General features: G+C 28.6%; 1 protein-coding gene across 1 annotated transcript in view; it reads left to right on the forward strand.

The window, feature by feature from the left end:
• The first annotated feature begins 7,225 nt into the window (after positions 1-7,225).
• LOC107449355 (xylosyl- and glucuronyltransferase LARGE2) overlaps positions 7,226-27,992 on the forward strand; it is a 34,568-nt gene continuing 13,801 nt past the window's right edge. Inside the window, exons 1-7 of the mRNA XM_016064859.4 lie at positions 7,226-7,622; positions 9,300-9,486; positions 10,930-11,058; positions 15,132-15,199; positions 18,239-18,390; positions 24,712-24,829; positions 26,748-26,906. Coding sequence (XP_015920345.1) covers positions 7,450-7,622; positions 9,300-9,486; positions 10,930-11,058; positions 15,132-15,199; positions 18,239-18,390; positions 24,712-24,829; positions 26,748-26,906 — 986 coding nt within the window. The 5' untranslated portion in view covers positions 7,226-7,449. The remainder of the gene's footprint in view (positions 7,623-9,299; positions 9,487-10,929; positions 11,059-15,131; positions 15,200-18,238; positions 18,391-24,711; positions 24,830-26,747; positions 26,907-27,992) is intronic.

Here is a 27,992-nt window from a genome sequence, read left to right on the forward strand (position 1 = left end):
TTGAGATGTATTCTGTAAAAAGATGAATTGATGAAAGAAATTCTGTAAAAAGATTAATAAAGAAACGTTAGGGTGTATTTAAGAAGTATTAAAAAAATAATGCTTATAAAAACAGTCCAATTTCCATGCGTATTGCAACGTTGATGATGCAATTAGGAGTTCATTATTGTTGATAGAGTCCAGAAATTTAGGTCAAACCCAAAAAATTACTTTTTTATGTGCTTGATCTGTAGAGACGCCAATATATATTTGCAAGAATTATTCATTTTGAATATATCATTAGAATTATGTTTTTGAATAGTTTCATAATAATGAATTAAATTTTGAATATTTTAAGACGAAGATTCCCTTCATTGAGTTAAGAGTTTATATTTAATGAAAAGGAGTTGAAATGTAAAATCCAACTTTACATAATGCAATGGTGAACTAAACACTTCCTGACCAAAAAGTAATTCCATGGTGTGCAACTTTCTGCAATTTGGCGAATATTAAGAAGAAAAAAAAACACGTAAAAAGTTCCTAAAATTAATTCTGTATATATATACGAAGATTGCTTGACTGATCATTTATAGAGGCACAGAGAGCCGTGGTGGCTCAGGGGATAGAGAGTTCGCCTCCCAATGAGGTGAACTGGGTTCGAATCCCAGCCTTGGTTGGTCGATACGAATTCAGCACCTGGCTCCCATCGACCACAGTGCTGACGTAAAATATCCTCTGTAGTATACGGAGTTAGAGTCCCCTTGCCGTCAAACTAACCGGGGTGGATTTCATGGTCTTCCTCTCCATGTAGCGTAAATTCGGGATAGTTCCATCAAAAAGTCCTCCACGAAGTCCAGTTTGTCCCAATACTTGATCTAGGAGTTCCTTTGTCTTCTGGATTGTGTTAAAAGTTACAAGGTTACGGAGTTGAGCATTAATAGTCGTAAAACCAAAAATTGGGTCAGCTGTCCAACAATGGTTATAATATAATAATAATATAGATACATACAAATCTTTTGCACATTAAAAGTCTGTGTTTTCTACCAGAGTCACATTTTAGAGTTCTACAATTAAATATAAATATTTTGGAACCCTACTCTCTTTTTTAAGTTATACCTCTTAGAAAAATGCCAGAATTGAAGGATTTGGCACTATATAATGATAAGCCCTATTTTCCAGCTGCTATAGAGAATGTTTTTGGTAAAAAATACTACGATTTCAAAGTACGTTATAAAAATTTTCCGTGTATTGCACCGCAAAATTCTAGAAACTTATAAAGTGCCGATTTGGAACCAATACTAAGAAACAGCTGGATGTTTTAAAAAATGTAACTCATGGAAAATGTGTGGCTTATCAGTATTTTTACCCCAATCAATCAATTCTCAATTTTAATAGCCAATTGCTTTATAGAGCATAAACCATCATAAAAAGATGTTATTAAAAACATTTTATAAAAGATAATAAAAGGAATGAGTTCGATTTTTGACTTCCTAATTTTCAACTATACACACATCGCAGCCTACCTTTATCTACCCAAATTGAATCAAAATGAAAGAGATTTTTTTAATGGTCAGTGTTGAAGAAAAATTTGAACATGAAATAACTCACATAAATAATTAAAATTACAAACACAAGAAATATAAAATATTGCTTATTATAATAAATAATAAAAAGTAACTGCAAACAGATTTTTTTAAGAAAACATGACTACAAAAATAATAAAATACATTAATGTTTTTTTAACACATAGGGATTCATATTTGATGAAAAAATATGACTTAAACAAATCAATTTTAAAAAATAAACATTTAATTGCAATAAGTGAAAGAAAAAAAATTTCTACTTAATATGTTGAGAAATCATCAAATAAATGGAAAAAAACAATGCATAATAAAATATTCTATGTGTATACACAAAAAAATATACAAATGAATTATTTTTATTCATTAATGTCATTCTTAAAAAATAATCATAATTCTTATCAAAGATCTAATAATAAACTATATATTTCTTATTATATATTTAAACTCATGTTAGTGAAAATTGCAACACCATGAAGGAATAGTCATAATTGAATGAAATTTACTACACAGTTGAGTGGTAGTGGTACAAATAAGTGATTAAACTTTCAAAGTAAACAACCAATAACAAGAGATCGAAATCAGTATTTTGTGTAGCCACCACGCACCGCAATAAGCGCTGCTACACGACGTGGCATGGAGTCAAGAAAATTTTGAATGTCTATCTGAGGAAGAGCATTCCATATAAATTGTATGCGTACCCAAAGTTCGTCTGTAGAAGCAGCAGGACGAGGATCACGAGCGACGCACCGACCAACAAAATGACACACATGTTCAATCGGTGACATATCTGGGGAATACGCAGGCCAAGGAAGAAGCTGTACCTGCCGCAATGCAAGGAAGGATTGAACAGTCCTAGCAATATGAGGGCGGGCATTGTCTTGTTGAAATACAGCACCTGGCAAGGCTTGAAGGAAGGGAACAGCTTAGGGCTGTAAAACTTCACTGATGTACCGGTTGTTGTTCAGATTACCCACAATTCGTAGCAATTGAGATCGTCCATGATATGCTATGGCACCCCAAACCATAACTCCGGGTGTTCGTCCACTGTGGCTTTCGATAATGCTCTCCGGAAGGTGGCGTTTACCGGCATAGCGTCTGACACGAATGCGGCCATCATGGTACCACAAATTAAAGCGGGATTCGTAAGAAAACACGGCACGCTGCCAGTCAGCACGCCAGTCCCTATGCTAATTGGCCCATTGTAGCCGCAGGCGGCTATGGCTTAGCGTGATGGTGATCCTGTATAAAGGAGTCCTTGCGCGCAGTCCACGCTGCAGTTGACGTCTAAGAATTGATGAAGCAAACAATGAAACACCTGTAGCTATTGACCACTGTGCTGCCAGTTGTCTGGAGGGAGCCGTACGGTCTCTCAGCTCCATGCTGACCAGGTGTCTATCATCGCGAGCTGACGTGACATTTAGGGGTCCACTCCCGGATTTCCGAGTTGTCTAACACTCGTCCGTCCACTGTTTCCAAACACGCATCACTGTGCTGCTGTTACGCTGCACACGAGCGGCTACTACACCATAAGACAATCCAGCTTCACGAAGGCAGATGATTCTCCCCCTTTCAAACTCCGTAAGTTGTTGAAATCTCGCTCTCTTTCGTCGAAGAGGCGTAAGTAACGTCTAAGCTAACGTTTATCACTAGCAGATAACCACCGATAACCATACACGCCTCGCTACAGCCGTCTTTTTATTTGGTTCCATCCGCCGTTTAGAGAGCGCTGCTCAGCATGCGCTACGGATCTGAAATTCTAATCATTTGTATATTATGCTCTACTTTGCATTTCCTGAAAATTTCAGCTCACTCGCGTAAATCCTTCATGGTGTTGCAATTTTCACAAACATGAGTTTATATTGAATTTTTATTAAATAATTAAATGAATTTGTTTTTATTCTAATAATTAAGTAAGAAAAATATTAACGCAATTATGTGTCGGAATTACTGACGGAAACTGGAGAAAAAAATGTCAACAAATTATTCTGCAAACTTAAAATGCAATATAAACTATGAAATTTCGAAAAAATAAAATTCTACTTGTAATAATTATCTATAGAAACGAACATGTCAATAATTTTAATCAATTATAAAGCTTACTCGGAGAAAATAGAACGTAGGTAGTTTGTTGCATATGACTAAAAAATATCTGGAACGGATTTAAAAATATTCTATAAATATTTCTTAACTATTCTTTTTTTCTCGAAATTTACAGAACATTTAGAACATTCAGCTTCATATAAATTTCAGAGAACAAAAAAAAAAAACTCTAGATCAAAGAACTTGCTAAATGTCCGCCAGATTTCAAGAAGTAGTCTAATTCTGTTAGCAAATTTAAAAAATTTTCTGCTATTTATTATTTTATGAAATACCCAACAAGAAAACCATACTAAACACTTTCCAGCTAACTCAATACGTAAAATATCTCGATTTATGTTTTTAATCATGCGTGTCTTGAACTTCAATCTCCAATTTCTTTTTTATAGCTTCATTAATAAATATTTCTAGACAAATATTTCTACTGTTGATCAATATTTCTAGTACTTTTAAAAGCTATGAATGCCTCGCTTTAATAACTAACTGACTTAAATTCAATCTCGCGATGCAAAGAAAAATATTCTTACGAATTTCTTAAATTCTTGAATTTTCTTAAAAAATTCAAGAGTTGTCTACAAGATGAAATTTGACTGCATTAAATAAAATGTAAATATATAAATGAAATGGGAAATAACATATTTTGGGTACCCTAAAAATATATGCTTATGGTATTTTCCATTTAACCCAAAACTTAGCTTAGAAATGACGATTACAGAGCGATCATTTGCTGTCCGATCTAAATTTGTTGTTGCGTACATAATCTTTTTATTGTTTTATAAAAAATTTGTAGAAAGTATTTTCAGAAAATATGGAACCAAATTCAAATAATTCTGCAGTGTAATATATATATAAATATAATAAATATACATATTAGTTTTTTAGTTTTTAAAAGAAAATTGCTGGAGAAAGTATTACGGCATGGATAAAAACTAAAATAAATAATAATTGTATCTTAATTTTTAAAATTATTTGTAATTTTGAAAAATATATTCGTGGTGTGGATTAGTACTCTCGATAATGAGTTCAATTACAAATATTTGCTAAAAAAATCTGAATTTTATATTCTTTAAGTAATAGAAGCTTACTAATATATTTAAACACATATTATTCTCATTTTCAAACATAAATTTTATTGGACAATAATTCTTTGCAACTATAACATTTTATGCTTTTGAATTTCAAACACCTTAAAGTCATTATTTTTTTTTCTTACTTAATACGTAAAAAATATTACAAAAAAATACTGTATATTAGCAAATTAAAAGTAAAGGCATATAAGATTACTCATTCGACAAAAAAAATATACCAGTGTTTTTCTCTCATTTTTACTTACATATTCAATCATAAGTGCCCAAACAAAACTTCTCTGAATTATCATTGTTTCTTTATAGCATTAAATCAGCTGTATTCCCCGAACTATTTAATTTGTTCTGCCTCATTTATTTTAGATACATAAATTTAAACCATCAAAAGGGTAACCTTTTTTAAGCAAACTTTTAGAATAACTTTAACTGTACTCTGTTTGCTTTGCTGTTTTAAACTCTGTTGTTGAACCCAAATAAAATATTACATTTATGATTACTAAATTGATTTACTTCTTGCTTTCACAGAGTCCGTCAAAAATAAGTCTTATTTATTGATTGCGATTCTGTAGAAGATCAAAATTGTGATGGCATGTCTTCGAATCATCCTCAGGGATGTTTCTCATACCTTCTGTAGTAGCCCGTTGTGCAGCTCTAGTGCAACGTAAATAAACCACAACTATCTCTGATGAAGGCCGTGGTAGCCCAGTGGTTAGAGAATCAGACTCAAGTCTGGAAGGGCCGAAATGCGATCCTTGACTCCACTAGCACCCATCGAGTAAATGCGATATGCGTGCTGTGAAATCAAAAGTTGTATGGTTGGTCGCCGAGCAGTACCATGGGTACAGGGATTTGGAGAAAATTTCCTTCTCCTTCATATCTATGTTTGAATTGAGAAAGTGGCCTCTCAAAAATTGTGATGGCATGTCTTCCGATAATCCTTTAGGGATGTTTCCCAAACTGTCGCCGATAGCTAATTGTGCAGCTCCAGTGCAACGTAAATAAAGTACCTACTTATCTACCTATCTCTGATGGTATTTTTATATAATGAGTACCTTAGAATACTTGATGCTCTCCAAAGGTGCTGGTACACCATATTTGTAGGTACACCATGTAATTAGGCAATAAATCACATTTTTTATCCTTAATCACGGAATTTATCTTTGCTCAGCTACATTCACAATAACCCTATAATTTCAGTTCATCTCTCTCATCCCCTCCGCAGAGGATCAAAATTGCGATGGCATGTCTTCGGATCATCCTCCGGGATATTTCCCAGACCGTCGCCAATAGCCCATTGTGCAGCTCTAGTGCGACGTAAATTAACAACAACAACAACAACAATCATCTCTCTCAAGATACAGAAGATAAAAGCGAGAAGCATATAGATCCTCGTCATCAACTGAATTCCGTGTCCGAGAAGACTCTGTAGCATAGAGTTAGTGGGTTCATGTCCCACCGTAAACCTGATGTCTCTGACATGGTTCCCAGTAGATCACCGAGGTCTTGCAAGGAAATGTATAGAATATCTTTTAACAATACACAAAATAATACATTGGTTTTCAGAAATGAAAGAAATTTCGAAATTCAGTTTAAACTGCATTTTAATGGTCAGTACGGAATACGAACAATGCTTATGCACGCCGGGAATCTCAAAATATAATGCCTCTGAAGACGCGAGAGCTGCTCTTTGTGCGGTCTCTTGCGGCGGAATGCTTTTCAGAATCCCTCCCCCCGGGGAAAGTCCTTATGCCTTTTATTAATTCACTATAGCCACCTTTTTTACCTTTTATAAGGGTGAAAAAGGTGGTTACAACGTATATTTCACCATATTATATTGCATTACAAGCAAAATGCATCCAGTAACCTGTTTTAGTCAATATTAATTTTTTTAATGTTTCTATTCGCGATCGCAAAGCTCGAATGCGCAATCTGGGGAGAAGACCGGTTCCATGTCTTGATTTTACCCTCTTCTCATCTAGGTTGTATAGGAATGTACTTTCCCCTTTCTTAATATTTTTAATATTTAGCTGTCAAGAAAAGAAAAAACTTTTTTTTAAATTTTTATGACGCTTTCTTTTAAAACTATGTTCAATGTAGTTTTCAGTTCAATCTAGTTTCCCAACTTAAAAGTTAATTTATTTGAAAATCAAGACAGGAACTAACGTACTTCCTTCTCGTATGACTCTCCACGCACCAATGGTGAAATCATACGAGGTGTTGCCATAGGTAGAGAGTACTGCTCCACACCACCTGTAGCCTACTTTGATTGCCAATTTTACATGGATTCATTTTCAAATAAATCACGTGGGGCAAAACGAATTATATTAAAATTAATCGAAAAATTATTCGTTGGATAATAAACATAATTATTCCTAATACATTAACAAAATAATATTGACAAGAAAGTACAGAGTTACTGTACGTTTTGAGTATTGTGCGCCATCTATGATTTTGATCGCAATCAATAAAAAAAAATTCTCTATTTTAAAAGATAGTTGGGTAAAGCAAAAAGAAAGAACATTTATTCTAAATTATCAACTATCAATTCTTTATGTTGTTTGTTGTAGTTTTGGTATTAAAAGCAGGTTTTGGTTTAAAGGCGGGAGTTCAAAAAGCTCACAAAAATGTAAAATTCGCAATTAGATATCGAATAAATAACATTTGTTTTATACAGTCTACAAAATGATTGAGCTTTTCGTTTTAGAATGAAAAAAGCAACTATGAAAACAATGCCGTCGTTTTCGAAATTGAGTAGAACTTTACACCAGACGAGCACTTTTCAGATCATACTATGCATTATTTTATTCCATTCTTTTGCATCTATTTTAATTATTTATATACATCTGTCGTGGTTCTTCTCAGAAGAAAAGAAACCATGGTAAATCTAAGATTTTGTTTTTTCTTCCTTTTGTGCAGCTAATATCAGAATGGAGTTCCCATAACATTAGAATTTTAAAAGCTAACTAATAACATTATAATTAATTTATCTGGTTTAAATTTATTTGTTATTTATGCTCGTGTCTTCTGTTTTATTATCAAAATAAATTTTTCAGTTATATCAACTAACAGGAGTAAAAAAACTTAATTTGGAAATAGTTTTTGAAAACTAAGAGAAAATTTTCTTTATCCAATTCTTTTATTAAAAAAATCAATCCAAATCTTTTTATTAAAAAAAATTACTCATGAAATTGTAGCAAAGCACAATGCTTTGAAACACTTGAGTGACCTCAACCAAAAATACTCTTACCTCTCAGATTTCATTTCCATTTGTGGTACAAGCAAATTTGTTAGGTAGATGTCCTGTTTCAAATAATTTGAAGTTTACTTTAGGAGCCTTCCATACAATATTTTTATTGTATATAAATTATGCTAGATTTTTAAAAATTATGCTAATTAATTTTTAGTACTTCCATTTATGAAAGCACACAATGATGTTTCAGGGATCAACGCTATACTTTTTTATTTGACTGAGACTATGCTTAATAGACATTCTGTGAATTTCTGACTTTCTCTTATTAAAAGAGTTTATTATTTGCGAGAATCGTGGGAATATGGAACAATTAAAGCTGAAATTATTCTTATGTAGTTACACTTTATTTATGTATAGCTGCATAATGGGCTGTTTACAATGGTCTGAAGCATCTTTTAGAGTGATTCAAAGACATAATATCACAATTTCGATCCTCACCAGGGGAGTGGCACCTTCGCTTTGGTATGCTGACAACCTGTGCATGAAGTCTACCACTTTACAGTAGAACAATTTTACTAAAACTACTACCACACACTCTCGATCCTTTTGCAAGTTTATCAAAGTGGTTACCCATTCACTCACTGACTACTGCCAGTGATGCTTGACTTCAGCGATCTACTGAACCTCGTCTTATGATCAGCCACTGTGGGACCACTTATTCTCATGATATTACCACTATCAAGAATTTTAAAAAATGCAGCTTTTTCATTCAAGCTTAGATTTCTTGATATGGATGAATTTTTAAACAGTGTAAGCTGTTATCGATAGCCTTGTGTGCACTGAACAAAAATTCAGTTTTCTCAAAATTGTAATAAAAGATTGTAACTGAATTTCTGTAGATGAATATTGCTTACAAAATGCAATAATGCTTCATATTGATAATGTTTGTTTGAATTAAATTTAAATATAATTATAAATAACTTTGATGCTTTATATATTCCAAATTATTACTAAACTTTTCCTTTAAGAATATTATCTAAAAGTTTCTGTTTATTCCATGTTAATTTTTGTAAATTTTTTTTTCATGTTATGTTGATCTTGATTTTATTATTGAAACTGCTTTAAATAAATTAAAAAAATTTGACCTACATTAAAAATGTTTTCATAAATTTTATAATTAAATATATTATTAAAAAAATGTAGTAAAAAGCTATAAGGATACTAGATATTTCTGTTACATGTTTCGTTTAGAGAAATTACATAAATTAATCCTTGCTATACTGAAGGTTTCCTTGTTTTTTAATTTAAATGTTTAATATAACTTTTTTTGTTATAAATTTACATTTATTTTTCTATTCTCCTCAGGAAAAAGCAAGATGACACTGTATCTAAAAAAGATTTGATTTTATGGAACATACATTCCAGTCTTAATCTGCTTTCTAGTAAAATTATATCTAGTGATGAGTTATCTCTTACTGGCTGGTGGATGGATCATGCTAGATGGGATACTGATATAAGATGCTCATACCAAAGATGGAAGTTATGCTCTAGAGTAAGTTTGTGCCTTATATTTATGAACTCTAGTCTGAAAATTAAGAGCTTGAGGCTTAATTTTAACTATAATAACTTAGCTCATGTTGTTCAACATGACCTGAACTTATTATGAGCCAATGAAAATTTTCACATGTCAGGTATTCATTTTATTCAACAAAAGATCATTACTAAGAACTAATAGAAGATCTCTAATAGAGAAAGAACCTAATAGAAAGCATAAAGTTTCATTTTTTATGACAGCTCAATAAATAAAATTGTTTCTAATATGAATAGCCTTCTACTGATGTTATAGTTTTCAAGCTGATATTCCTAAATTCACTGAAATATCTCTTAAGTAAAGTGAAATATCTATTCTATTAAGCTCTTAAATTAAAGACTGAAAAGTTTTATGTTTATCGTTTTAAAAACAATTTTTCTGTATCTCATGTATAAAATTAATTTTTTGTTGATTCAATCTCTCAAATGAATATATTTTTTATTATACCTCTATTTTTCTGTATAATCTAAACCTTTTAGAAACCATTAAAAAAAATTCCCCTTAAAGCTACTGTTCTTTCAAAGAATATATAATGCTAAGTTAGTTAATCCCTTTAGGAATGAACTATGAAATCAGATGAGTTAATCCAAGAAACTTCTGCACTCCTTCTCTTATTATTGCTTTTGTTTTATAGCTAAAGTCAAACTGAAAGAAGCTACAGGGGGGGGGGGGAAAAACAATTTTCTTTTCCTTATATAAACAGATACTCTAAAGCTAACAATTGGGAGGAAAAATCTGAGATACCAATTCTCTCAACATAATGCTGTGAATCCCAGAAATTCAGCGAAATATTATCTGTTGTTATATACTTTGTTAAAAGTTTGTGTGAAATTTCTTTTATATGTGGAGATAAATAACCTAAAGGTAAACAATCAGGTTGACTGATAAAACTTTTTTATTGTTCTGGATAACACAAATGTTTAACAAGTTCACTTATTTAAAAATCATGTCATAAATTTGTCTGTTAATAATTCTTTTGTTTCAAAATATGATAATGTTATATTTTTAAAAAAATTTAATAAGAAAGATATTTAAATATTCTGTACTTTTTTTTTAATTCTGAAATTATAATCTCTTCCAAATTTTAATTAATTTAATATTGATTATGCATCTATCTATGTTTAACCCACTGATGGTTCAGCAAATGGACAAAATTAGGAGAATGTTTCTCCTCAATACATTATTTACTCATTTAATAACATGGAAAAAACGGTTTTGCTATGCAGAGAAGACTTCAGGTTAAAATCTTTTTACGTGCAGAACTGTCAGTGGGTTAAAAGCTTAAACAAACTTGCTTTAGTAATTGATCCAGAGTTTGAAAATTTTTCCATTATTTTAATTGTGAGCTATTAGATGAAATGTAATAAATGCTTTTATTTTAATTAAGATTTATGTATTTTTTAGGGGTTTAGCAGCTCCTGTAAAGCTGATGGCACTCGTGCAATATATCAGTATATTGTGTTCAATCAGCATATTGAAATCAATAAGCTTGAATTTTCCATCACTGCTACTGCTGATCAGTTAGAGCCACAGGCAAGTATATATTAATGTGTTATGAGAAACAAACCTAAATTTAGTTAAAAAACATTCAGAATTATGCATTTAATTTTTAAGTTATATTAGCAAAATTGGTAGGGTTGTGTGAAAGTTAATTTTATTTGTCTTCCAAGCTACTGCATTAAAATTTTTGCATTATTTTAAGCATTTTATCTTGAGCTTGGTTTGACATCTGACTCTTTTTCATCAAGCTTTACATGTAATCCAATCCGCCGTGTTAACCTTGTTCCTAAAATAGAATACTTTTCTTATCTCTGAACATCATAAGTTTCATGTTTTTACTACATTAACTTAAAATACAAAAAGCAGTTTATGAAAATTGTCAGTAATTAATGTGAAAATTTATTTGTTTGTGCAAGTATTAATATGTAAACTTTTTCTGTGGAAATGTATCATTGACTTGCCCAAAGTTTTTTCAAAAGTTGTGAAATGTAATCATTTGAAAATAATCAATTTAAGTTGTTTTTTTAATTCACAACATTTTAATTTGATTTCATTAATTTATGTCATTGTGGGTGAAAATACAAACGTTCCTACTAGCACTGATCTGATGACAATGTGCATGAAAGAAAAAGATGTGTGCTTTGCATTATTTTTCTATCTTTCTTTGTTCTATTTTTTATGAATAAAATTATTTTGAAAGTGTTTGAGTGTATATTTTATGTATATGCGCATTCTATCTTATAAGATGTTGACATTAAAACTTTTTATAAAGTTTTCTACTTACATACTATGCTAAAGATTTGTCTAAGTGCTAGGAAAAGAAGAATTTTCGATGGAATACATTACAAGGAGTGATACTTTCCTTTCCTAAGGAAAAATATTTTTTGAATATTTTCAATTTTATTCATTTTTTATTATATTCCAACTATACAAAATGGTTGAATTAATTTAAATGCACCACAGCAAAATCACAAATCTACCATTTTAGTAATGTTCAGATTTGTGCTTTTGATATGGTGTTAAAAAGCTCTGATGTTCAAGATAAATTTCTGTTTCTTGCTCATGTTTTTTTTTTTTGTGTAATTTGTTTTGCTGTGTGTACAATTTATTAATTTATTGATCCAATTATGTTAAAGCATATTGCATTTTTCGTATCAATCTATCCATATTTCTTGCTTGTGTTAATCTTTAATTCTGAAAATTCTTATATTACTGACACCATCTTGAGTTATTTGTTGCATTTTAAAATATAATACATTAACTGATGCTTCTTATATTTTTATTCAAAAAATTTCTATACTTTCTTAAGACCTGTGTTCAATGATGTTTGTTAATTGTTTTTATTTTTGTCTCAACTATTTTGATTAACATTACATTTATCTGTAAAATTAGTGATCATCAATATTAAGGTATATTATAATGTTAGTTAGCACCAAGTGGATTTAGTTACACTCTATCTGCAATTAGTTTCTAAGGTGGCTTCATCTATCTGTATAATATTATCAAATATAAATGTAATATTATTATTTCACACCAGAATCAGATGTATACCTTTTATACAGTTTCCTTTTGTAAAATATTTTTATTTATTACCTCGACATTGGAAAATCCCATGTCTGAATTAGTCGGGACTTTGCCAGGTCCATAAAATAAATTTTTCTAGATAATAGGTCTTTAAGATAACAACCCTCCAAATATGCATTCTTCAATTTAAAGAATAACAAAAAGGCAATAATTAGTATCGACTTCATACAACAACATTTTCTTGCTGATTTAATGACCTTTAATCAACTAAAGAATGTTTAGTATGATAAAATATCTATAAAAGTATTAATAAAAGTGAGGAGAGGAGGCAGTAATTTGAACTTTCATGATAAAGACACATTTTTTTTTCTATTTGATGTGAAGAATTAGCAGCATAGATAATCAAAATAATAATAACATTAAAAAAACAAGCCTCAAGTTTCAAAAGTAAATTAATCCAATTTAATAAATAAATAAAACAATGAATAGAATTGAGTAAATTTTTACAGTAAAAAAATTATAATTTAAATGGAAACAAAGCTTATTTGCTGGTGTTCTTTTTAAACATGATAAATATTGGGCTTTAATTTCATGGTTATTCTTTTCCACAAAGTTGGTTTTTCTTTAACTGCTCTTGACTTGTCAACTCTTTTAATGTGATTATTAAAGCAGAATAAATGATTAGCTACCAAGAAAGCAGGAAGAAGAAATGGAAAACAAAATTTTTTACTAGTACTTTTTTGGACAAATTACAATTATAAAAAAAGAAAAGAGATTTGTTTATTTTTTCTTGAAAATAGACATTTACAGTAAATGGGTGTCTGGATTTGGGACTTTCTACTGTGTGTACCTTTTTTAAGAAGGAAGTTTTATTTGGAACTCAAATCTTATGTTCTATTCTTTTTGAAGAAACATATCAAATACAACTGATTTGATTTGAAGCAAATCAGAAATAACTGATTTGTTTATATACTCTTTTTTAAAGAAAACATAATTTATATCTTTCTTTTTTATTTATTTGTTTAATTTTCCATTGCCTAGATATTATGCAATAATCTTTGTTATTTTAATATTTCTTCTCAGAGAGTTTATCTTCCTCACGTAAACCTAAGTCCTATAAACTTCCCTTCTTTCTTGTTCATTTTCTTATTTCCTTCTCACTTTTATTTTTGCATCAGATATAGTTTTTTACACTTACAGATAAGCTATAAAATTGTGAACACTTCTTTACTGATGCTTTATAAGCAATCTTACTTTTAATGGCAAATGTTTTAGATGACTTTACAGGGCAAAACTGTTGGCACAATTTGAAAGATCATGCGAAGCTTTTAGAAAAGGTATTATTTACACCCATACAAAATTTGCACCGACCAAAATGAGGAGAAGTTAATAACTTTTTTCTAACTTTAATACCGGCAATCTTGAAATCATTTTATAGGATTGTGATATTTGTATAGGAATGTTTTTAGAATTATAGTGGTAATGAAAAAGGAACGAAGCTTTGAATTTTCCATTGGGTTAGAAGGATACCATTTCTAAAAGCTTTAAGCATGATCTTTCAAATTGTCCCTACAGGTTTGTCATGTAGAATCTTACAAAACATTTACTGTTAAAAGAACAATTGTTTATATAGAGTTAGAATTGAAGTGCTTGTATTTTTTTGTCATCCATCTGTAATTTTTTTACCCAGTTTTTATGTAGTGCAATAGGTTTTACCTTTAAATTTGCTTTTGTGCTTGTCGGTCTTTAAACTCATTATATACTCAATTATTTTTTCATAAAGCTAAATTATTTTAATACGGCTTATGAGTTCTTAATTCTACTAAGAAAAGCTATCAGTATTTTTAACTAGATATTTTTTTTAGAATTAAAATTTTTATATTTTTTCTGTGTTATAAAATATTTTATAGCATAATACATAAACCATACATTCAGCTAATTAAAGGTTAATAGTTATAGATAATTTTTACTTATGTACTTGAAGACTAATCTGAAATATGCTTTTTATACCAGTCAGTTGTCTTTTGTATTAAAAGCATAAATAAATTAAATTATTCAAAACAAATTATTTTATATTTATAAAATTCGTTTATATATATATATATATATATATATATATATATATATATATATATATATATATATATATATATATATATATTAAAACTGAATGTTTTTATATCTATTTTTTGGAGTGTGTCTCACTACATAAAATCTGGCTAAAATTTAAAATAATTTATTTCTGAATTTGAGTCAATTATAATTATTGCTTTATGACATTTTAGATTTGCATTTGAAAGCAAAGTAATTTTTTTATTGAAATTAAAATTTTTAAGAACGCTTCTACTTATAATTTAGTTTATGATTTAGCATTAAACTTTTGAAGCCAGTTTTACTTATTGATTTAAAATATCTATGATTAAAAAAATGCTGAAGTATTACTTACCTCAAACAGTTGGGTAAATTGATGTTACTCAGTAATTAAGAAATCTTCTTCTTTATGCTCAACTTTTTATTTACATTTTACTTTAAATTGCTGTGAGCATGTTTGGAATGGTTTAATATATTTTTTTCCCCTTTAGGTTATTGGAGCTTCTTTTGGTGCATTAGCTTTAGTTAAATTAAAGGATGGTAGAATGGAAAATATGCAGTAAGTGTAATTTAATTAGGTTGTTCAAACATTTTTTTGAATCAGCGTAAGTGTTAGAATTTTTTTACTTTAGTGGATTTTTCAAAAATATTCTTGTTGACTTAACTTATATTTTAATTGACTAACAACTGTTTTTTATATTAAAAAATTGTCTTAAATTATGCAGTGTTTTTCTTATAGTCTAAGCTTATATTTAATTTTTTTTTAAATAAATTAATTAAAAATTCTATTTAATTTTTCCTCAATGAACATTTTAAAGTTGTAAAAAAATTTACTTTTTAAAAAGTTTTAATTTGTATGATACATCCAAAGCATTTTATTGATTTATCTTGAACCTTATTAAATTTAAAATTGAATCATTATTACATTACTATAGAAAATAAATAATTTAGTAAATATTTTTGCAACTAGTATAAGCATTAAAGATATGATTTCGAGTCCACTTTAAGGTACTGTGTTAAATCTAATTCATTCCTACTATTCCAATGCAATTTTTGTATTTTTTGAATTATATTCTTATTTTATGTATGAAATAATATATATAAAAAAATTCTTGAAATGCTTTTGTTAGAGTGAAAATTTGAGTCACTGTGTATGCTTGATTATCACATTTGATGTCAATATTTAAATATATAATTCTATTTAAAATATATCATTTTATTTAAATGTATGATTCTTACATATTTCTCAAAAATTTAAATTGTGAAATACGTTTTAAAAACGAACTTTCACCTCTTCCAATGGCCATCCATGTCACACTAAATATTGTTCTTAACTCTTAGAAGCTTAGCATTTTTGTAGACACCTAGTTGTAGCTGCCCTACCCATTTTTATGTTGGTAAAAGATATTTATTTTTTAATCTTTATTTGAGATTTTTATTTCCTCTAAAAATTAGACTTTTATTTATTATTTTTTTTAGCAATTATTCAGGCTTCTACTGTGTCTGCAGCCTTGTTCTAAAATATATTTTCTTCTTCAGCTTTTCATTTAATATAGATTTTATCGCATTCAATTTTATAATAATTGTAGCAAAAATATCCATAGTCATTCATTTTTTTTTTCTAAAATTAAGACTATAAAGTAAATAAGGATATTAAATTGAGCTAGCTTAGAAGAATTGAAATTATTACTTCTTTAAGCATTGAAATATTTGAGCAAATTTATGTATGACTATTTTATACATCATTCAAATTTAAAAACAAAATAATATCATTTAAAACATATTTATTGATATACGCTTAATGTTAAATCCAAAAGAACATATTGTAAGTATATATATAAATTCAGAATAATAAACTGCTTTTTCTTAAAGAAAAGCACTATAGATTATTATTATTTACACAATTTCAAAAGAAATTAAGATTGCGTTCTAGAGTTAAAAATACATTTATTAAATTTTACTTAGAATATTGTTTCCTTGCATATGCTTAGTTATTCATATACATATAAAATATTTCAGTGGCACTAAAAATTCCTATCGCCGCAGTAGCAGAAACTATTCTGCAGGGCTGTGAATGCTGCAGATTATCTCACCATCTACAGATAATTTTTATCTGAGATGTAAAACAATTAAATAATAATAAAATGCTAGAAAGAAAATGTCCGCTTTTGTTTTCTTTTTTAAAGTAAAAAAAAAGTGGTGAATAAAATAGAGTTCAAGTGGAAAAATAAAGGTTTTTCTTTTCTATTCTCATTGATAAATGGTAAAAAATCAACTTCCCCCCTTTTTGAAATTAGACAAAAGAAATTGACCTAAAACAATTCATCAGGCAGATGCAGTCTGCATGTAGTGCTTCTATAAAATAGTTACTAAAACTTGAGTTTTTAGAAAAAGTTTTTATTATGACTTCTGGTGAAATTGTATTCACTAAAATATATTCATAAGAGGTGAAAACATATTTAAAAAAGTGAGAGGAAAATTTTTTAATTATTTTTTGAAAGTTAAATTGTTTAACTAAATTTTAAAATGCTACTTCCAGTTTTGAATCTGAAATACTTTGATAATCTGGTTTGATATCATGATTTAACTTTATCTTTAGGGATCTGATATTTAGAAGCTTTAAGTATCGATTTTTTCATTTTTCTTTTTAAGGGTGTAAGTTTCAATGAAATTTAAAAAGGCATAAATTTCTGTAAAGATTTTTTTTATCTATCCTATGTTTTAGTGCAAATATTGTATGTATATTGGGTAAGCCAAATTTTTCCAATAGTGGAAAGAAAATATATGTAGTGATATATCTTAAAGACATTAATTATATAAAACTTGAACTTAATATTAATTATTTTCTCTTTAGTTATTTACATTGTTATTTACATGCTTTGACTATGGTTTTATTGAATCGTTCTTTTATGCATTAATATGTAAGTTCCTAATGAAATTTAAACATACATTTCTTGTATTTAATTTTTATCTACTATTTGCAAATTCAAATTTTACTATAAGTTCAGATAAGTCCAATTTTTACAATATTAGTCCCTACTTGATTCCATTTGGATTGCAGACAAAGATGGTACTGCAGATTGGCTCAGAAAATTCTGATATTGGGCCAATGGCTAATGTACAAGCACCATTTAGTGCATACTTATTTTAAGAAAATTTTAATAACTGTACATTAGAGAAACATGTATTTAAATTATCAGTTTGACAATTATGTTTCTTACTATCTAGTAAATCTTAATCGAACCTTGTTGGTATTCCCATGGAAGCCCTTTTTAATAATTATTCTCATTTTAATAAGAATACTAAATTCATCTCAAGTTGATTCTGCTTTTTTCCTTTTCTTCAATAAACTTGAATACATTGCACATATTGTTTTTTTTTTTATCTAACTTATATAAGGTGATAAAGTTATTCTTGTACTGTGAGTTAGATTAAATAAATTTCTGTAGTTGTGATTTGTATTTCAAATAGTGCTAAGCTGTATATAGTTTAATACAAGAGATTAAATTTACATTTATCATTAATACTTTATTTTCCGTAAATTTCTTTCAAAAGATAATTTTATTATTTTTTATTAACTGATTAAGAAAATTTACAGATTACAGTTTTCTTCAAATATTGAGCCTCTAACTTCTAAAACTACTAGTTTTTCGGCTGGCACATCATCAATACACAGTGTTACAGTCATGCTGATGTGTTATGGGTATTCTGGGAGTATTCATTTCACTAATCCTATTCTTATTCCTCGTGGTAAGAACTGTTACTAATATTATATTTCAGAATTTTACATTGTGATACTAAGTTATCATTATTGTTTAACTGTGCAATTTTTATTCTTTTTTCTTTAGAGAAAATTCAATGGTTTTCTTTAGAAATTTATTTGTATTATTAGCTACGAGGCCAGTTTCTGTATCTAAAAAAAAAGAAAGACTTATAAATAAGAAATAATTTTGAAAAATCTTGAAATTGTTTTAATTGTAGTTTTAAATCAATATGGAAATTTAAAGTTTGTCCCTTCCCCTGAGGTGAGCTTTTGCTACCATCTTGAATTTACTAAGAAGCAGAAAAGATCCAACAGGGGGGGAATTAAAGAGTACTGTTTAGGCAAACAAGGTATTTTTCTTTGTTTTTTGTTGTTTTTTTTTACGCTGAATCTAATTACTACAAACCAAGTCCATCAGATTAATGGCTCTTGAGTTATAAGAAATTTGGTAAGAAATCAGACTAAAAAAAAAGTAGAAATTTTTTATTTATACCTATTTAAGCTTCAGAAATTCTTATCAAGACAAGTGAAGTATTATTTCCTCTATATTTTTTAAGGTTAAATTGAATTTCAAAATGTAGTTGATACGCTGAATAGTTCAAATGTGATAAAAGTTTTTAGATATAAAAAGTACACTTTTTTTAATACTTTTTTTTGTCCTTTTTTTATACTTTTTCAGCATAAAACAGTACATAGTATTGCATTCTATGTATTGTTTTAATTGCTGAATTGAATGGGACGAAGACCAAAACCAAATCAATAAGTTTAATGGGTAAGAAGTTATGAAAGTATCATGTATTAAAATTATAATTTTTGACTCATACCTTTTTACGAATAAAACCCTTATAACTTCAAAACTATTAGCTCTATCATTTTAATTTTGATTTTATTGCCTTTAGCGTAAAAATTGCATACCCTGTTATTGTGACATTTGAACTAAATAAATTTCTTTCAAAATTTTTATCTATTTGAAGAATATTAAGTGACAACTCAACAGGTATATCAGCTATATGCTTAATAATAAATTATTTATTCCATATTTTTTATTTAATTCAGATACTTATATAGCTGTACTGTATTTTAGTCATCTAAGAATTTCAAGCATATTATGAAATATTGCAGATTAGTATTAATGCTAATTAATAATTATTAGTATAATTATTTATGAAATATTTTACTCTTTGGAGTTACTTGAAGCTTTCTTTGTCGTGGAACCCAACCATATTTCAATGATATTCCGCTATATGAAAATTCAATTGGCATAGCTCATCATCGTGAGTGAATTGTAAATTAAAATCATTTGCCATGTTTACAGTTCCTTAACCCTAATCCTTTCTCACTCTTAGTAGGTGGAGGACAACAAATAGTTTAATTTTTAGTTCACATTCCATTACTGAGTGATATTTAACTTCACAAAAGTCATGAAAGGATAAAATCGTATTCTGGAATGCTGAAGTATTGATGGATAAACAGTATTACAGAACTGAAAGGACTATAAAGTGGGTACAGTAAATGATGGTTTAAGATTGCATAATCACTTAACTAATATGCTTATTTCTTGCACTTAGCAGATCTAGTTGATGTTCAGTACCCCCTCCCAAAAGAATCATCTAGTATTAATATTAAGCTATATTCTGGTTAAGTACTAAATAATGTACAACATAAAAGAACAAAAAACACTATTAAACAGTTACCACACTTAATGCTTGCAGTTGGTATTTTTGATTAAGAAGCTTCATTTTCTTTTTCAATTAATCATATTTCACATTCAAATCATATTTAGTTCATAAAAATCAGAAAAAGGATAAAATCATACTGATAAATGAATAAATAATATTTGGGGACAGAAATAGTTTATCAAATGTTCACAATAGATGATGTTTCGAAATAGCATTATTTTTCCAAACTCATACATTAACATTAGATTTCCTAGAAATTACAAGTCAATTTCTTTTAGTTAAATAAACATTAGAAAATGTTTCGTCTCTCAACTTTTTTTCAAAATTATTATTTAATTAAAAAATCTCTCTTATAGATAACTAATATACTTACTATTATCTAGAGATGCAGAAAAAAGCAAAGTCGGCACCTGGTAGAATATCTGTCCCCTAGATTCCAGATATTTGGATCATTACTGTATTGCTAAATATTGCTTATATTTCTTTATTATTTTAGAAATACATAACAAAAATAAAAAAAAGATTTCATAGTCATTGCATAATGTTTATATAATAAAAAAATGTGTTAAAAAATAAACTTAGATGCAAAACTTAGAAAGTTAAACTCACTTATGAGAATTGATACTTGACAAGTTTGGCTTACTGGAAATAGAATGGAAAGAACCATTGCTAATTGCTAACAAATGCCATGTTTCAACAACCACTCAGGATTGAGATACCCACACTACATCATTTGCTGGTGTGACATTACTTTAACTTTTACTTTAGAATATCATTTGACACAGTATGAGCTGGTATGCATAATCATTTCAATTTTTTTATTTACTTATTGGAATAGTCTACTATTTATTCTATTTCCTTCAGTTTAATCTGATTCAGTTAAGCATAGAAAAATGCATGGAGTTAAATACTTTTTTTGTCTACATAGCTATGTGCCATGCTTATATAAAATACAAATACATTTAAACTGTAATAACTTTTAAATTACTAGTCCTATCAATTTAATTTTGATTTCATTGGATTCAGAGTTTAAAAAAATACAGTAATTTCCGGTAAATAGGCCGCGGCCTATACGTGTTTAAAAGTTGGGCTGTCACGATGCGCGGCCTGTACGCTGATGCGGCCTATATGTAGAATTTTTTTATCCCATCCCACAAGTGAGAATTTTTTGATCATGGTGGATTTATTCAAAATCAGATGTTTAGTAAAAATTTTCCAAAATAACGAACCTAATTCGTAATGTTTACTCTGGTAACGTTTTTCTTTCTTATTTTTTTAAATGAATTTGCCGAATTTCGGATCGCTTTCGGAAATTCCAATATGGCGCCCATATATTACGATAATTCAATTATACTGTTAATTTCCGAAAATTAATTAATTACAATAAATTTAGTTCAGTTTTGATCGTAGATTATGATGGGGTGAATTTAAAAATGTCCCATCTTAAGAAATTTCATTAATTAAAATAATTATCTATATTATAGAAATAACAATATATATTTTTAATAAGCTAACAACTAATGATTAAAAAACAAGCTAACAACTAAATACAATTTAAAAATAAAAACTAGCTTTCAAATAATAAAAAAAAATAGCAATTAATATCTAATAAAAAACAAAAGAGATTGATTTACATCGAATAAAAAGAAGCCTCAAAAGGGATAGAATTCATTTTGTATCCCACTTGGTAGTTTCAATTTCAAAAGGGTGTGGCTAATTTATGGTCAAACTGGAGGGGGAAAAAATGGGGACAAATGAGTAGAGCATTTCCACAGCTGTCAAGATTGATTTATCAGTTTCTTCCAACTTGCATTTCTTTATTTTGTTCATTGGAAATGCAGATGTTTTTACTTTTCACTTTATTTTAAACTGCTTTTAGAAACAGATGTTTCCTTTGACTCAGATTTGTTTTCATGTTTTTTTTTTAAAGATAAAGTTACTTCATCAGAATAAAATTCAAATAAAAAGAGAATTATACTGATTTTTTTTTCTCTTGTTAATAAAAATTTCTTCTAAGAAAAAAAAAAGAAAAAGGGATCAGATTAAGTGCTGAATATCCGGCAGTGAAGAATCAGATTTCGATGGTTTTGAATAGATATATGCTCAAAAATATTTGAAAAGTATAAATAAATAAATGCTGATTTATTTTGTGATTAGTTTATTTTTTATCGCATACACATCCTTAACTTAGGATCATTCTCAATTCTTTTTTTTTTTTATGATAAGTATACATAAAAATGATGATGATAATGTAATGAGTATACATAAAAAAAAATATTTATCAATAACTTTTTTCTAAGTATAGAGTTTATGTTTTAAAGATTATTATTTTTTATGAGTATTTTCACACATGTAATATTTGATAAAAATCGATGATCGATCGAAAAAACGAAAGTGCGGCCTTTACGACGGTGCGGCCTATAAGATGAAAATTGAAATTTTTAACGATGTTTTTTGCGGGTGCGGCCTATTTACCGGAAATTACTGTACATAAAAAATAATACCTCATTTGTCTAGATAAAAGTTTCAAACACATAAAGGTATATAATTCAAAATCATACTTTATATTTCATGTTTACTAAATCACTTATGCTTTCTAAGCTAATAGTCCAATCAAGTTAATTTGGATGCCATTGGTGTTTTGGCATAAAATAATACGTTGGAATGTTAATGTTTAAATTCTCCTTCCTTTTGACCTCCTCAATAGATACAAGATAGTGGTTAAAACTCACCTCGAAGGAGGGGAAAATTCAGGCATCCATATTTTGCTGAAACAACAATATAAACACAGTATTCAGTAAATTGCTATGATTTGAACTAAAATTAGAATTTACTAAACTAATGTAATTAAAATCTTAATGTGCAAAATATTCAAGTTAATAAACAAATATTTAATAAAAGAAAAATAAATAATCATTTGCCAATTATCTATGCATTCATTATTCTTAAGTATGAAGCATGTTTAACAAATAAACATTATCAATTGAAGATAATTAGCCACAATGACCAAACTATTGATTCACCTGTAATTGGGCATATCTATAAACTTAAACTTAGAGTTTATAGTCTTTTACAAGACATTGCCCAATTGGGTTCATTTTGATATAAAATAGGATCATAACATCTTATGCCAGAGAAATGTTTGCTGTCTAATAAAACTATTCAGATTTCGAAGAAAAGCTCAGCAGTGACAAAAACGCCCTCTCTCTCCAAGGAGCGAGAAAAAGCTGCCAGATAAGCTTGCTTTTCAGATAATACTGGTGTAAAACAGTTATTTTCCCATCTCTTACCTGTACACAATGAAACTATATCTTCATACATCATTGGGCATGGATTCTTCTCTAAGTCTAAGTTTTAAAAGTTCATCTGCACCTTAGTGCAACAATGTATAACACACAACCTTTAAAGCAATTTCCAACATTTCCTTAAATCAGGGCCATAGTCAGAATTTCTCTTAGAGAGAGGGGGAGGACATCTCATAAATGAGGTTGGCATCAGATATTTTTTACTTGATAATTTTTAGGTTTAAATTTAGTTATATATTTGATCTATCATCTGTATTTGTTTATTAAATATTAGTACAAATAAGTATATTAATTAGTGTATATATATGCATAGATGATGACTAGTCCATTTATTCTCATTTGACAGATAAATCACATGGTATGATCCAATTTTTCTCATATAAAGACAGAGTTTCTTTGGTTGTCATCAGCATAAAATAAGTAAAAATTATAAAGTTTTTAACTGCCAAATATTTCTATATCCTAATTTAAAACTTTTTTTATTGTAATATTCATTTATCATACTTAATATTCTTGTCTTAATATTTCTATGTTTTTTTTATTATTACTTTAAATTCAAGGCTCAAAAGTAAAAGCAGCAAGTCTTTGTTATAATTTGTTTGTAGTTCTTTAAATTATATTTACATTTATTTTAAGCCTTGTGCAAAACTAAGTCCAGTCAAGATATACAATTCAAATAATAAATACAAAAAAGCATTAACATTATTCGAAATTAACTTAATGCATTATTACTTCTAAAAAACATTTGAAAAGTTTTTATTCCAAAGCTTACCAAAAAAAAAACATGAATTTTAAAAAGAAAATCACATAAAATTACATTGGTGAAATTTTATCCCAATAGAATCAGGAACTAAATCAGTGAAACCAAAGTTTTAATACAATAAAAAATTTTGGGACCTTTCATTGGAATAATTTAATTTATAGGCAAAATTCTGTTTTTCGTAAAAAATAATAATAATAATTTTAGCTGTTAAGGGCATTAATGAGTGAAGATGTAATGGGGCTATCCCCTAATATAATACAATAACTAGCATAAATATAAACTTTATTTGATAAAATTTAATTTTTTTGAAAATTTTCCTGAGGAAGCAAATGACACTGTTGGGAAATGGGATTCAGATTTATTAACTGACATATACACAACTGTTAAATTATTGACTTTTTCAATATCATCATGTGAGAAGGTATCATGTGAGAAATAGGCTTTGTGTCTTATTAAAAGTTAATATACTCAAGATGTTCTTATACCTGCATATAAATGAAATTTTACTATATTTTAGGCAATTAAATCACTTATCTTTTATGTATTATATTCTCTTAATAGTTGCATCATATAACTCAGCTACAATATTATCAAATCCTTGCTCAATTAACTCTTCTCCTCCAAAACATCCATTATCTATTGGCAAACAAGAAGATATCTTCATTCCTAATGACGAAAGGTAAAAACTTATTATTTATTTCTTAAACTCTTATTAACATTATAAATATTTATATGTAAAAATATATAAAGTATGAATCAGCTTTCAGGAGAGATACAGTACTAGAGTATACCTAGACGATAAGAAATCACTTATCAATGCATAGTTGGAAACATTTTCCAAGTGTGGTAGAGATAAAACAAAACTTACGAAAGAACTGACATGAATAACGTGTATTATTCTAAAAAGTCCTTGAGTACTATTCTATCATGAGAGAGCATTTGTATATTTGTAGCATGTTTATCTGCCATGATCCATTTTACCTTATGATTTCTGCATGATGGGGCAACTGCACATTACAGCTGTAACAGGTGTCTCCACCTGAATGGGTTTTATGGCCAATAGTGGATCAGGAAGATAGTGAGGTGCCTTGTCCTTTTTATTTGCTAGACCTTACTTGTCATGATTTATTTTTCTGAAGGGTACTTAAAGATCTTTCGGGAGGGTGTACAAAAACCCCATTAGCAGTGCTGAGGACTTATTGCATGCATTGTAGCAATTGCCACAATACATGAGTTGTGTGTCTTAGACACCATTCCAGAAAAGATTTTTGACCAAGCATTTCAAGGTAATATCCAATCATGTACTGTGTTGCTCCTATATGTTTATAATTGCCTTACTGAATCACCCTGTATATATATTTATATTATGGATAACACCATGATTGACTGCACATTTGTTTTTATTGATTTTATGTCTGATTAAGTAAGTTTTTAATGACAAATAAATGAAGATCAAAAGGGAAAAATAGTTTATGCCCTTATTTCACAAAAATGACTATTGTATTGCTATCTGTTGCATTTTAAGGACTACAAAGTTTTGACAAAACAGTCTACTCTTCTTATGAGTGTTATTATGCAGTTAAGGTAAGCCATGCTGAAGAAAAACAGTTACTGTCTGTATGTTTGGAGAAGAATGGTTCTTATCCAAACCACTGCATATCTACTACATATTCCAAGAAAACTAAAAAGAAACTTACTGCTTTATCTATCAAGCCATCAGGGAGGAGGGGGCATAAAGAAGTGAAAAACAATATTAATAAGCTACTAGCCTTAATAATTAAAGGAAAACCATCCCCAAAAGAAAACTTTGTGACACTAGTTTCCCCATTAAGGCTGTTCAAAATCCGGATTTACAGTTCCTAAAAACTTTTTAGGGTAATCTGATTTAAGAGAATTTTATGAAAACCTCTTTTTTTTTTAATGTACCTCATCAGAACGATGAGGCCTAAAAAGGAACAAAGAAAAATATGGTGAAGAGGACAATGGGAATACTAGTGAGGAAGTATTGATTCAATTCGAAAATTGGATTGGAAAAAAACAATTTTTTTTCTACCCAATTTTCCAATTTTTTTTTTCAGCATCAAAATTTATAAGTTTGCTTTGAAAATTTTAGTGAATGTAAATAAATACTTGTGACGTTTCTATATATTTTTATTTTTACAATTTCAATTTTATTCTTGCTCCCAAAATTCTCAAACCCCGAAATTAGTTTTTTCTCAGATTTAGCTTTCTTGGACATAAACTGTTCTTCCGCATTGATCTTCAAATATGATATTTTTAAATTTTAAAACTTTTATAATAGTAATAGTAGTCACAGCTATTAAACTTAATTAAAAATATTAATTTTTAATTGTTTATTCCTGTATTAAACTGATATTATTTTATTGACTAAATTTACATTACATTATTTTTAATTTTTTTCATCGATGGTTGTACGAATGGCATGTTTTTGTTATTGTAGTTCGAAAGTGATAAATAATTTTTTTTATTTCTTAAATTTAGCTATTTGTAGTAGTAAATGATTCTTTTTAATTTTCCATTTCATGATTTTACTTTTTTTTATGTTTAGTTATAAATGACCTAAATCTAATTTTCAGCATTAAGGATCATTATAATTTAATTACTCTTGTTACACAAGTCTCTATGGATAGATTGTCTGCTTTGGAACGTAGTTTACAGTTATGGAATGGTCCAGTTTCTTTGGTTATATATATAATGAGTAAACATGCAGATAAATCGGAGTATGAATGGCAAAGGTAGGTAGTCTTCTTTATATTCAAGTCCTCATAAAAATTATAAACACTTCTAAATATTAGAACATTAATCATTTATGTGGTCTAAGAATAAGATAATGAGATAATTTGATATAAGAATGTAATTGACTACTCAAATGAAGATTTTTTATAACCTTATTTAGGATAACAACAATCCTCAACTGTGTCAAGGATTCCATATTTCAGAAAAATTTACCATATTTTTCGGTGAAATCACAGCAGCGCTATCGAAAAAAACAAATTCCTACCTGTGGCTCTTCCGATGCAGCGACACTTGTGACAAAATAATTTTTGGTGGCAAAAAAATTTATCAAGAAAAATTATTTACGACAAAATCATTTTTTGAGAAAAAAATTTTATTACAAAGTCAACAAAATATTAGTTCATATGGTGATATACGGCCAAACAATCACCAATTTTTGGCTACTTTCGGCGGTGGTCTGCTCTAAATAAGTGAACAAAATAACAATAGAAACACTGCATATGGAGACCAATTTGAAGGGTATGTTTCTTGTATCCACCCTCGACTTAAAAAAGGATCACAAGCTAGAAATCCTAGCTAGAATAGATAAGGAAGTATCCCCTTTTCTTTTCCCCAACCCCTTTTAAAATAACTGATTGATTCCTCCTTCCAGTAGAAATTACAAGCTGAGGAGGTGGGGTATAACATCCCTCTTTTAAACAGTTTCTTCTCCTATCCTTCTAGACTGAGTCATATTGCGTTATTTTCATTGGATAAGAGGGCGTTCTACCCAATAAAATTCCCCACACACAAAAATTGTGAAAGTGAAACTTGCTTCTTTGCAAACAAGGAAAGCAAATGTGTCTATTTGAGATATACTTACTTGTGAATTTTCTAAGAAATGAATGCGTGCAAAAATTTTGCTACTGCCTTTTGTGTATTATTATCCATTTTAGTTCCACACCTCGGTTAGTATTTATTGTTTATTTATTTCAGTGCATATTTGTTTGGAGACAATTTGTATGTCTACATTGATAATAACTATTTTCACAATCCACATTACCGGTCACTTGTGAATAGTGGCATACACTAAGGTAGGAATCAAC

This window comes from Parasteatoda tepidariorum, chromosome 11, assembly GCF_982258835.1.
Source record: "Parasteatoda tepidariorum strain Cologne lab strain chromosome 11, Ptep-v5.0, whole genome shotgun sequence".
Lineage (NCBI taxonomy): Eukaryota > Metazoa > Arthropoda > Arachnida > Araneae > Theridiidae > Parasteatoda > Parasteatoda tepidariorum.